The sequence below is a fragment of the Syngnathoides biaculeatus genome, chromosome 6 (assembly GCF_019802595.1).
Source record: "Syngnathoides biaculeatus isolate LvHL_M chromosome 6, ASM1980259v1, whole genome shotgun sequence".
Lineage (NCBI taxonomy): Eukaryota > Metazoa > Chordata > Actinopteri > Syngnathiformes > Syngnathidae > Syngnathoides > Syngnathoides biaculeatus.
In genome coordinates, this window is record NC_084645.1 from 727787 (window position 1) to 741782 (window position 13996).

The 13996-nt window shown below is 39.7% G+C and overlaps 1 protein-coding gene across 2 annotated transcripts in view; it reads right to left on the reverse strand.

The window, feature by feature from the left end:
• Positions 1 to 1132: 1132 nt before the first annotated feature.
• LOC133502196 (cGMP-inhibited 3',5'-cyclic phosphodiesterase 3A-like) overlaps positions 1133 to 13996 on the reverse strand; it is a 77011-nt gene continuing 64147 nt past the window's right edge. For both annotated transcript variants that reach the window (XM_061822713.1, XM_061822714.1), the window contains exons 5-14: positions 13813 to 13886; positions 9525 to 9667; positions 9297 to 9434; positions 8287 to 8398; positions 7974 to 8087; positions 6327 to 6526; positions 5520 to 5723; positions 4903 to 5064; positions 4567 to 4825; positions 1133 to 3791 (exon numbers count right to left, since the gene is read on the reverse strand). In XM_061822713.1, the coding sequence (XP_061678697.1) occupies positions 3505 to 3791; positions 4567 to 4825; positions 4903 to 5064; positions 5520 to 5723; positions 6327 to 6526; positions 7974 to 8087; positions 8287 to 8398; positions 9297 to 9434; positions 9525 to 9667; positions 13813 to 13886 (1693 nt within the window). In that variant the 3' untranslated portion in view covers positions 1133 to 3504. The remainder of the gene's footprint in view (positions 3792 to 4566; positions 4826 to 4902; positions 5065 to 5519; positions 5724 to 6326; positions 6527 to 7973; positions 8088 to 8286; positions 8399 to 9296; positions 9435 to 9524; positions 9668 to 13812; positions 13887 to 13996) is intronic.

Here is a 13996-nt window from a genome sequence, read left to right on the forward strand (position 1 = left end):
TTTGTTCCACTTATTCTACTATGCCATATGGATTCTGAATAAAATAAACATTTTTTCAAGACTCAACATTTATTAGTGTAAAGTTACAGCTGTGGAAACAATTGAGACTTCTTAATTTATGATGTCATTTTCTTTAAAGTCGGGGATTGTGACACAAGCACAGCAAAAGCTAAGTAGAATTGGCCAAAAAGATTAAACTTAGGTCATTACATTATTTTGTCTAATTTTCCAGTCCTCTTAATTCCAGAGATGTAATATCATTCCCATCAAGTAAGATTTCATTTACTCATTTACTATTTTAGTATATTTACTGTATTGCTCACTGGTGGTTTACTGTGATCTTATTGGGGATTTGAAGGGATACATTGTGATCATATTTATATTAGTCATTATTAGAGTACTAAGTTATTATCAGTTTTGATTGATGAACAATTTCAATACAGCATTCTCATGAAATTTCAGTTTCTAGTTGTGAGGAAGTGGAAATATTTACATTCTCAATATCCAGGCAAGAACCCAAACGGATTTGAGCGATATATGATGAGTGCGGTTAATTCCCTCCTCTTCAAAAATTTAATATACTTCACTATATTTTCATCCATGCATCCACTTCCCACCATGCTTACCCTCACCTGGGTCATGGGATGCGCTGGAGCCTCTGCCATCTGACTCTGGGCAAGGGATGGGGTACACCCTGAATAGTCTTTTAAGACAATTGCAGGGCACATTGTTGTATATTTTCAGTCCAGTTGCACTGTACGTGTTTTGTGTCTCAACAAAACATGTGATTGATCACATCAACATCGCCGCAATTATTCTGTATACATAGCAAAACATTACTCTCTAAGTCAGTCATTTCAGACATGCACTAGATAATTTTCTCAGTGTTTTATCTCCCCAGAGAGTGCATATTTTGCAGTGGATTCTTTCAAATTGACCACATTTGTCTTACCTCAGTTTAACGATTGTAATTTGTCCATATTCTTCAAATGATAAATCATGCGTTTGCTTCTCTGCATTGTCAACGGAAACATTTGCATTCAGCACATCATCAAGTGATCAATTCACTTGCATTCCTAACTAGAAAAGACACACATACCACATAACGTTTCTTATAATTGAATGTATTCACATAACATCAACTCAGATCAGATTGTGACAATTTCTAATGATCTTCAAATATATTCATGTATGATACATACCAATAGGCACTTCCAGTAAGTCTGGCAATATTGAAGCCACAGTATAGTGTCTACATTACAAAATGGTAAAAATAAATAGTCTTTTTTTGTAGTTTTAAAATGTTTTTTTTTTTTAACTGTACAGCAAACTGTATAATCATATTGTACAAAACGGCGCTTCAACCTGTAAGTGGAAAAAAATCTTCGATGGGTCACAAATCCTGTGTATTTGGACAATACACACGGTGAGTGCAATATCCCGGTGAGAAGAAATCAAATTTGTCACGTGTCCGCCATATAAAAATACAAACTACTACTCCTGAAAGCTTTTAGCTCCAATGATTACCATTATCCTACAGCTGTGTGACAATTCTAAAGGAATTGAAGATATAAACAATGCATTGACTTAAAACGATGCTATGTACTCTACCCCAAATGTGATGTGACAAATGTGTTGAATTTTAAAATCGCTGCCATTGAAGACGGCTACAAAGCAGTTTCTAGGTCATAGTGGAAGCACAAGGAGAAATACAGGATCTTTGGAGATCAAGTATTTCAGGCAAGGATCTCATGAGGACATAACTCACTAATATTTACTAAGTGGAACGGTTATCAGGCAGTCGCATCAGAAACTGACAACAATGGACATGGACACTTACGTACTCAAAGCCTGCCTAAGTTTTGTGTAATATACATTCGCAAAAAGTTGAATCCCTCCACATGGTCCTGTGGCCTTCATTTACAGCGGAAGCACCCACTGTGGCATACATTGAAATGCCAAAATTAATATAAAAGAACAATAAATTTTACATCAAACCAGATTCATATCTACTACTAGTCTATGCAGTGACTAATTAATATTCTTTTAGTATTAGATAAATTACATGGTCCATATTCAAGTCAGGCAGTTTTTTTTAATTTACAAAAGTGGGATGTTCATTTGGGACCTTTTGGCTCAAAATATTTTTTTTGAATGAATGTCATTCATATAATTCTATGTATTAGCAAGCATCCTTATAATTTGTGAATATTTTATTCTTTGCCCATGGTTACTGCTCAAAAAGAGAATCTGTACTTCTTAGCATGCATTTCAACACAAATCACTGGTGTCAGGGACACACGATATGACAATGGATGAGGCAAATATTCGGATGCAATTTCCTGAAGCGTTACTCTACATTTACGATACTGATTTTTCAGTCTGGACTCATCCAGTTGGCGTTTATGGTTGTTCTTAACTTTGCTCCCTGATTTATACTTCCTTGGTTATATGAACGTCATCTAAAGTAGCTTGCAATAGTATCCCAGCATGTTTGTCTGCACAGGTCCTAAAAGAGCTTCTAATCGCAATAGTTGAAGGTTTCCTGAGGATCAAAAGTTCACATATGGAGGAGTTTATTACACACAGGATACAAAATTCAGAGCCATTTAGAAATATTGGAAAGAAAATGGAAGCGTATTGCATTAATTCACTGATCATAAATGTAATATTCCCCTCAGAGTATCGTTTCTTAATTATGTCTGTTCTTTTGGGAATATATTGCAAATCCATTTTGACTTGATTGTACGCATCTGTTCATTAAAACGTTGCTGCGTCATTGCAGAGTTCCCTTTTAATACTTGGTGTAACAGCAAAATAGAGGCCATTCTTATTCATGTTTTAGGCTTAGGAATTATTCACCTGGACACAAACATACCGGGTGTGTGATGAGGATGAAGTATCAGCGCTTGGACATAAATGGCTGTACAGTACATAAAGTATAACATTTATAAATATTTTATTGTCTGTCATGTTGGCTGAGGTTAAAAGGAATGATAGTTCCACCCATGTTCATTTGATTTACCTTTTTTTTAAAAGCCATAAATGTATTATGGCCCATTTGTGCCCCCCCTCAAAAACTCCATCTGAAATTGAAGCACAAGTATTTGGGACGTCTCTATATAATTGCATTCAGAAAATAATTATGTATAAATTGGCAGAATTTTTCATCAGTCCTGTTCACCACACTGTGGCGTTGAGGTCTGTGAAGTCAGTCCGCAGCTTCTCTTGACAGTAACAAAAGAGTCTGTATTCCAAAGTACATGCATAATCTCGTATTGCAAGACGGAAAGCTCCTTTAAATGTTTGGTGAAATCAAATATTTAGACAAAATGTGTAAAGCACAAAATTTCCCACCCTGTTTTTTTTATTCTTTGTAGGCACACATTTCCCAATCTACAGTGTTGTGTCTAAAGTGATGTGCTAACAAAAACAGGATTCAGTAAATAGTATGAGAAAAGGAGAAACACGTGTCCTAATCCTGACAGATGCTGAATGTCGTGTTCATTGTGGAGCTTCCTCCACCTCTTGTGCCGAAGCAGGCCATTCAGGTTCTTCTCCTCCTTCCGCCGGATCCTCCCCTTCAACCAGCTCCTCTCTGCTGCCCGGCTCCTCCTCCTCCTCGTGGGTAGCCAAAATCGGCTCTGCTACACTGTTCACGTGGACCGTCTCTGCTCCTTGGCCCTGCTTCTGTGCCTCCTCCGCAATAACTTTCTTCCACATCTCGTGGTTCTCTAGCAGGTGATGGGTGATCTGACAGAACACTTTCCTTCTCTTCTTGGCTGCTTTCTCTAAGATTAAAAAAAAACAAACATAATGACTACGTTAGAATGGATGGATGACCGCAGTGCCCACGTTCAGGTTCCAATAATAAGATCAGGTCAATCTTGTTGCTTTGCGTGGCAGTTATCACTAATTTAAAATGTAACTATATTTGATTGTAACTGTACTAGTGAGAAAGTTATCAAAGAATCAAGCATCATCCTTTTTTTTTCTTTTTTTTTTAGTTCATCCACCCTGTGTGGAGCCTATTCTAGCGATACACAATGGACTGGTTGCCAGCCAATCACAGGGAAAAAAAAAAAAAACGAAAAAACATTCTCACTCACATTCACTCAAATTAAACAAACGTGCAGGTTTTTTTGGAATGTGGGAGAAAGTCAGAGTGCCCAGAGAAAACACACGCAAGGAAAAGGAAAATATCAACAGGTAGGCAAACTCCACACAGGAAGGCTCAGAGCTCAGATAAGAAGCCACAACCTCTGAAGTGAGAGGCGGACATACTTACACGACGCCAAGCGCAATGTAAGTTTTAACAAAATATAGCATTTTCGGAACAGGGTGCCTGTAACATCGACAATATGGTATAACACTAATCTATTTGTTGTATTACAAGACTTTCCTGTGCAGTGACACAAATGTTAGTGCAACATTGTCAGTTTTTGTCACAATATCAAGTTTAGACACACTATTGAATGAGAACTAACTGGTACTCTATCTTGAGAGCCTAACAATACATACAAGTCCATTAAGTAGTCATTTTAATGTAAGACCGCAATGGCTTACGTGACGATTCTGAGCTTGTCGATGCGTCTTCCTCTGCCGTATCGTCCTCCTCATCTTCATTCTCTGTGCATCCATGCTCCTCTGCGTCATCGTTCTTGGGCTCCACCCACCGCCCTGGCATGAGGCAGGCCGAGTCGTAGGAATTGCACAAGGGTCCCACGATGTGTGTAATAAATGACTCCTGGAGTTTGGCCAACTGCGGCGCAGCTCGGTCCATGAAGGGGCTGATGGGGAGACCCAGACTGGATTCTTCATCACCCTACATGCAGCATGACCCTCATTAGTGTAAAGCAACGATCAGAAATGTGCAGCACAATTCAAGATGAGTTATCTAACCTGTTCATAGAACTCATTGACAATGCCCTCTGTCCACTGTAGGTGCAGGTCCTTACACTTAAGAGGCCCATTGATGTCAGCCAGCTTTATGCACATCTGGCAGACCAGCAACCTGTCATTCTCATTGGACCAGTCAATGCCTGAAGATGGATCATCACCCACCTAGGGAATCAATCAAAAAATACAACACAGGCTGAGTGATGAAACGCGATGTCCACGTTACTTTCAACTTTCCCTCGAAATGCAACATATATAGTGCAGCTTAAAATCTCCACTGCTGGTTTTCAGCAGCATAAATTTGTTGTTCTGTTGGCAAATTTATTCAGTGACTTGGAAACGCAACGAGCTGGCAAAGAGCTGTGCATCAGATGCAATACATTTTTGATTAATAAGTTGTTGCATGGTGTACTATAAGTACCCTGCGATTGATGAGTGATCAGTCTAATAATTGTCCACAGTTAGGATCGGTATGCTCCTGCTCATCTGTGACCCTAATGTGGATAAGCACTATAGAAAATAAATGAACTGACACATTTCGCCCATAAAAATAAATACCCATACATGAAATTTACAATTCCTCAAAATTGCTTGATTGTTAGCATACAAAGCATAAATACCTTTGCATTAAACTCTGCAAGAAAATCAAAGTGCTTCTTCAAATCTGTGGCCAGTATGGCCTCAATGACCAAGAAACGGAATCGCTTGAACTCCCTGTGGTCCAGGTTGACGAGGAAGTTGAACTCTGGTCGGGACAACAGGAGGTTCCAGGCCGAGGCAGCGTGGTGGTTTTCCAGAACCGACCGGTCATTGTATAGCACCGCCTAGACAGGCACAAAACACTGCCACTTTACAACAGTAAACAGCAGACATACCAAGTGGGGACAACTTCTTTATAATGTGGTAAAAATGAAAAGGGAGGGAGGAATGACTATATATACTTTGTTGAAATGATTGTACATGCAGACTAAAACATCAATTGGCATTGGAATAATTTATACAGCTTATGAAAAGCTAAAAGCCAACCACAGGGTTAATAGGAACAGACAGCTATACGTATAACACAAACCGCCACTGTATTTAGAGAATTTTCAATTTCCATCAGTATTGTTATTGCAGCACAAAGGTCATTAATAAATTAACTATCTTTGTCCTTCTAGTTGGAATCCCTTCATGTACTCTAGTATGATTGAAAGCTAGATTCCTCAAGTTTCTCTTGCTTGTTTCATATAACTCACAGGTTTCAACAGCTCTGTATAATACACTACGTTCCTGTATAATCAACCGTGAGGGGTTGGGAGAGGGGGAGACTGGGACACTTGGACTCGGCACATCGAAGCGATGGACAGCTTTGTTGTTATACTGAATACCAACAGAAGGGGGCACAAAAAAAAACATCACAGTCCATAGTTTTAGATTAAGTTTACCTGCGGGGCACTGGTAGCCACAAGGAATGCGTTGGTCCGTCCCGGGTGGTCATAGTCGTGCATAGCTGCAGCCACGTAGAGGGCCATAAGCTCCAGAGCCGGTATGAGGCCAGACAAGCAGCCATAACCGTCCTCTGACACAGTGTATGTCTTTGACACCAAGAAGCCCTTATGACTGTGAGTTATTCCGCTGTCGGAATCTGGTCCCAAGGCAAGCAGAACAAGGCAGTGAGGTGAAGAACCGGGTGTCGCCGTTTGCACAAACACACATATATATTGGGCTTCAAGAGTACATATTCTTAAACACTAACACACTTGAGTGTATATATGCATAGACCGAGAAACATTTTTGAACTCTCAAAATCCACTCGCATGTGGATCAAAGGGAAGGCCTCACTAAGGCATAGAAATGAGGGAATGAAAATATAGTTAGAAGCAAATTCTAATCTGCCTGCAATTTCATGCTGTTCAGGACTTCAAATAGTTTCACTGTGTGAATGGAAGTGCCCTGAGCTTGAATAAGATAAGAAACTTTGCCTAGGAAAAGACAACAAATTTCTCATACAATGGTTTCTCTCAAAAGCATTAATGAGATGCCTTCTAGTTAGGCTGTGGATAGATGGCAAAATGAAAACAGTTGCAGCTAGAAAAATATTTAAACGATAAAAATTATGTTTCTGTAGCTGGAAGCAAATTCATCACAACACGATTATTGTGAACATAATTTTTTTGTAAGGGCTTTTGTAATGACTAACCTAATTTAAAAAGAATCAATAATTATCTTAATCCATTCATCCACTTTTTGTATACTGCTTATCCCCATTAGGGTCATGGTGAGCTGAAGACTTTGGCTACGAGGCGGGATACACGCTGGTTGCCAGGCAAATGCTTAGCGCACCTCAAGGCAATTTTTTTCAGTGACCCTAGCATGCATGTTTTGGAAGGGAGGAAGCTACAGTACCTAAAAAAAAAAACCTCCAGAAACCCAGGAAGGATATGCAAACTCAACACAGAGAGGTGGGAGCCTGGATTATTACTATTATTATTGTATCTTTTAATCTTGTAAAAATAGACAACAAATTAAGATACTTCTCAAGATTTTGTGCTAAAATTGAAATTTGGAAACGCTCCGGGGAGCATGGTTGTGTATGTGTTTTGTATGCCTGCCTCACAGTTCTGACATTCAAGGTGGGAAACCCAACTCTGGCCTTCCTGTGTGGACTTTGCAAGTTCTCACCTTTCATATGATTTCTCCTGGTACTTCAGCTTCCTCTAACATTCTAAAAACATGCAATTTCGGTTAATTCAAAGTACTGAAAATTCAATAGGTGTAAATGTGAGTATGAGTGGCTGTTTGTCTAAATAAGGTGTGAATTGTCTGGCAACGAGTGCACCCTGTCTCTCGCTCCAAAGTCAGCCAGGATAGGATAATACTAACCTGCAAGTCTATAACCCCAATGAGAACAGGCACTATAGATAATGACAGTTTATAAATCCATCAACCTTGATTAACACCCTTACATTTATCTGCATTTTGGTGCAACTAATTCACTAGTGCAGAGTGCAAACTGTGCTGTTTCTATGAAAGTATTCAGAAGGACAATAAATGACCTTGACAAAATGTGTAGTTAACATCGAGGGACACACCTGAGTCACTAGCAGAGCTGTGGTCAGCAATGAGGCTGGGCAGACCAGGAACCGGCTGTGTGGTGAGGTACCAGACTGCGTGGAGCACATCTGTGGCGTGCACCCTATTATGGTCTTGGTCAGGAAATAATATAGTCAAGTTTATCATTCTCCACCAGAGTGCACTGTTGAGCTGCTTATCAGTCTTTGTAAATCCAAAATTTAACCCAATTAACTGTGACAATGCAATCCTCCTCTAGTGGGTGATTTGGTTGATTGGTTATGGTGAAGATCCTAAATGTAACATAAGCAGACAAGATGTATACAAGCTTACATGGTATGTCTCTGTAACCATTTTCAAGGGCATGGAAGTAGTTCATGAATTCTTTGATTGGAATCTTGAAGGTCTGAAACAACCCAGTATCCTCAAAAAGTCTGTAAGAAACCTGTGGAGACATAATGGTATCAGCATCCATCCAATTTCTATAATGCTTTTCCTTGTTGGGTCACGAATGTGCTGGAGTCTATCCAAGCTGACCTTGGTCAACATGCCAGGTACGCCCTGGACTGGTTGCAGATATAGACAGACACCCATACACGCCTATGGACAATCTAGAGTTTTAAATTAACGTCACCAACATGACTCTGCAATCAGGAGAAAGCAGGAGTAGCCGAGGAAAACCACTACAAGCAAAGGATGAACATGACTCCAAATAGGAGAGCCAAACTCACAATTTGAAACCAAGGACATCCAGACTCTCAGGTCAGTCCCTTCTCCACTGTGCTGCTCATATCACATCACCAGACATACTCCAAGAAAACATATGCCGTGCCTGGTGCAATGTTTTGAATAACTTTTCCCAACTCGAATTCCAGCACGTTCAAAAATATGTTGAGAATTTCTAGCATAGTGTTACCTACTGATGTGATTAATTATCCATAAGATTTACAGTTAAATTCACCCCTATCTAAATTCCATTCGGACTTTCAAATTTTAAAGCATTTGGAACTCAGGTAATTACCCAATTAACTGGATGAATCATGAATTAGGGAATACAGTGTTGTGGTGTTTAGCACCTGTGACTCACAGGAGGTTCAGGGTTAGAATCTCAGCTGTGTCTTTCGTGTTGTGAATTTGCATGTTCTCCCAAGGCTTGTCTGGGTTTTCTTTGGGTACACTAGACTTCCTTCCACATTCAAAATGTATCCTGCAACTGGGTGGCAACCAGGTCAGGATGGACCACCACTCTCAACCAAAGTCAGCTGTGACAGGCTCCAGCAAAACTACAACACTAACAAAGGATAGAAGATAGAATAGTGAAGCCTTTCTTCAGACTTGATCACCTGACTGAGGATCCGTCCACAGTTGCCATTCGTCTTCTCCATCAAGCTAAAGATGGGAAAGTTCCAATTGTTTAGCTGACTCATCATCGGGTCTAAATTTTCCATTAATAGCGGCTCTGGGGCCAGAATAGGTTTGTCCTGTACATGATGAAAATGGAGGGTTCGTTTCTTACCATGTGATGATTCTGAGGGTCATTTAAGAGTTGTACTTATGGCGGCCCGTCTTACCTCAGGTGGTATAAGCGGGTGGAGAATGACATTCAGGGAGGATTTTCCTTCTATGTCCTCCTCTGTTTGTGCTACATCACTGCTGTCACTGTGGTTGGCTTCATGGGTGCTATCATAGTCCGACGACACAACCGCTTGGTTCTCTGCGATTAGAAAATGCAATAAGAATACATCACAAGTTCATAACTGGGTCCCCAGAAAACCGCCACTTCTTCTCTTTAGTGGGGGTTAGGATTTCATTATACAAGTGCATATTTCTTGGAACTCCAAGAAATTATCGGGTTGGAATGACAGGAAAATTACACTACAAACAATGTCTGTCCAAAAAATTTCATTTTGGAGCTTATAATTATAATTGTCATAGTGTGTAGTTTTGTGATGTGATATTCTTGTTACTAAGAAGAGGTCTCGAAGTACCGTAGCTGCCCAATGAAAAACCTAAACACTTAAGAGTAAACCTAAGATGATTCATATCCTGTCAACTATTTTTTTTAACTATTTTTATTGCATGGTTATTTGAGATGGGTAGATGGCGTACACTCCAATAAAAGGCAATTTAACATGTACATCAATACATGGAATATGATATATGATTCAGGGACGGTACATTTTAAACTTGTCTGATTCGATTCTTTTATGATTCAAAGGGCTTACAATTAAATTCTGAACGGTTTGAGTCAATAATATTTTTCATATGAAATCCGATTTGAATTTGAAGTTAATGAGGAAAACCCCATCTCCTTTTCGAGAGGGTCCCAAAACCTCAAATACAACATGCATGACGAAATAGAGTTACACAACAACAAAAAACATCTTACAAACCAAAAACAAAACTCCATCTAACCATTTTCACACTGCAGCCTAAATTCCTGCTAACTGCAGGGAAGAGGCGGGGTACACCCTGAGGTGGTGGCCAACCACTCCCAGGGCAGATATGAACAACCAACCATTCACACTTACAGTAAAGAAAATAAGTATTTGAACACCCTGCTATGTTCTTCCACTTAGAAATCATGGAGGGGTCTGAAATTTTCATCGGAGATGCATTTCCACTGTGAAGATAATCTTGAAAGAAAAATCCAGAAATCACAATGTATGATTTTTTTAACGATTTATTTGTGTGATACAGCTGCAAATACGTATTTGAACACCTGAGAAAACCAATGTTAATATTTGGTACAGTAGCCCTTGTTTACAATTACAGAGGTCCTGTAGTTGTTCACTAGGTTGGCAACCACTGCAGGAGGGCTTTTGGCCCACTTCTTCACAGAGATCTCTAGATCAAATGGGTTTCTGGGCTGTCACTGAGAAACACGGAGTTTCAGTTCCCTCCAAAGATTTTCCATTGGGTTTAAGTCTGGAGACTGGCTTGTCCAAAGCAAAAACCTTGATATGCTTCTTACGGAGCCACTCCTTGGTTTTCCTGGCTGTGTCCTTTGGGTCATTGTCATGTTGAAAGACGCAGCCACGACCCATCTTCAATGCTCTGAGGGAAAGAGGGTGTTCCCCAAAATCTCACAATACACGGCCCTGGTCATCCTCTCCTTAATATGTGCAGTCGTCGTGTCCCATGTGCAGATAAACACCCCCAAAGCATGATGCTACGACCCCATGCTTCACAGTAGGGATGGTGTTCTTGGGATGGAACTCATCATTCATCTTCTTCCAAACAGTTCGTGGAATTATGACCAAAAAGTTAAAATTTTGGTCTCATCTGACCACAAAACTTTCTCCCATGACTCCTCTGTATCATTCAAATGGTCATTGGCAAACTTACGATGGGCCTTGACAACCTTCCGTGCCATGCATGATTTCAAACCATGACGTCTTAGTGTATTACCAACAGTCACCTTGGAAACGGTGGTCCGAGCTCTTTTCAGGTCATTGACCAAGTCCTGTCGTGTGGTCCTGGGTTGATTCCTCACCTTTCTCAGGATCATTGGATTCAAACAGAGTTTTCAGAACAATGTGGCAGATCTTCTAACCAGTATCCACCATAAAACAAAATATTTATTAGCACTCTTAACCAGTCCCGCCACTTCTACCACCATCAGACAAGAGATCGTAAACTGTGACTCAAACACTTCGTACTTCATTATCATAACCAGAACAATCAGATTATCTGTAATATTTATTGATAAAATCTATCAAAATAGTAATACAAACAAATTGAAAACATGAACATGATGTTTTAAGATATTGGAATAAAGAAACAATGAAACAAATCAAAGACATAATTGATTTCAGCGAGTCGGGGAGATTATTCCAAAAAGATGGAAATTTGTAATTAAAGGATCTGGGACCAATTTCTTTAAACATCTGAGGATGGTTAAAGGATACTGTAAATGTCAAAAGGAATAAGTAGATCTGCTTGGAAGAAGTGACACAATTAAAGTGAACACAATTAAAGACAAATTGAATCTAGTGAAAATGACATCTTTTGAGTTTGGTTGTAACCAGTTGACAGAATGATATAGATGACAGTGACGAATGTTAAAGGGCCATATTTTTAACAGAAATTAAGTCAGAGCCTTTTGGATATGAGATATGAATGAATAACTGTGGACAAGTTAATTCAACGCTGATCCTCAAAGGTCGTTGATAATGAGAAAAAGGAGGGGTCCCAAGGTGGAGCCTTGTGGGTGAGAATTTTCAACAATTAATGAAAGACAACTGACATGTATAAAGGAGATAAATCATTGAACCAAAGCATAGCATGATGATTTAAATGAATGGCAAATAATTTGTCAATAAAATTGTGATCAACCATATGAAAAGCTTTTGAGCGATCAATCAAGATAGCACAGGTGAGTTTGTTTTTATCATATGAGAACACAGTAAATTTAAGAAAAGCTGTTGTGGTGGAGAAATTAGGTCTGAAGCCAGATTGAAATTGTACTGCACATTGGCAGTGGAACAAATACAGCTCGGACTATCATAATTCTCATCTGTTGGATTTCTTGATTTGAAAAGCAAGGTAACTTTTACAGCCTTCCAAATACAAGAAATTGAACATATAGAAAAGTCAGATTAAATAAATTAGCAATTTAGTACAATATAACCTGGGCAGCAATTGAGAGCTGTAACTTCCAGACCATCCAGGGCAGTACTATTGTTTTCTTTAAGTTTGTCTACAATATGAAAAACATCAATAGGTGACATTTTCTTTAAAGAGAATGAATGCACAGGTGTTGCTAAATGGTTTATGTTTTGAGAGCTGGCTGTACTATCGCAAGTGAAGTTGTGTGAACCAGAGATAGATAAATAACAGCTATTGGCTGGCAACCAATTCAAGGTGTACCCCGACTCTCGACCAGTTGGCTGGGACAGACTCCAGCTCGCCTGCAACCCTAGTAGGACAAGAGATATGGAAAATGGATTGATGGATCAATGAAATGTATGTATATCAGAGGAATATTAATCATTGATCACGCTAATTGACAAGATTCAAATGTTTCTTCTTGTCTTCCTTTTAAAGTCACAGCTCTAGCCCTGGACCTACCTGATGGAAGTGTGACTACCATTCTGGGTCTACAGCCCCTCCAACCACCACTAAACATCAAACCACATTTGTGTCTTGGTCCAGGGACACAACGATCACATCCTTAGGGATACGAACTGGTGACCCTGCAGTTGCAGGGTGAACATCCAGCCACATCCTCTTATAAACAACTTTTACACTCTTAAAAGTTTGTACAATTATTGACAAAAAGATGTCTACGACATACCCAAATGTATATGGTCATCCATCCATCCATCCATACATCCATGTTGCTTATCCTCACAAGGGTCACAGGAGTGCTGGACACTATCCAAGCTATCATCGGGCAGGAGGCGGGGTACACCCTGAACTGGTTGCCAGCCAATCGTAGGGCACATAGAAACGGACAACAATTCACACTCGCAATCACACCTCTGGACAATTTATTGTCTCCAAATAGTGCATGTTTTTGGGATGTGGGAGGAAACCTGAGTCCCCGGAAAAAACCCACGCAGGCACGGGAAGAACATGCAAACTCCACACAGGCGGGGTCGGGATTCGAATCCCGGTCCTCAGAACTGTGAGGCCAACCCTCTAACCAGTTGCTCCACTGTACCACCTCTGGTAATAGATAACAAAATGTATTAAACCAATTGTATTACTTGCACCAGAAATATTGTACAACAACAAAAATTAAAATGGTTAACTTCTGGTTTGAATGGAAAAAAATGTCAATGATATGCCAAACAGCCCTGTGTTGAGAACTTGACACCACATGTTAAGTATTGCAACCTGTGGAGAGTGTACCTGGGCGTGGTATCCTGTCTCCCTTATCTATGGAGCCTTCTCCGTGGCTCAGTCTGATGTATGGTCTTCCACAACTGTAGACAAGAAGGATCACATGTTGTTCCAGTTTTTGTCATATTGAAAAATGTCATATTGAAAAATATATAAATATTGTTGACACATTGCTTGGAGGAACTAATTAAAA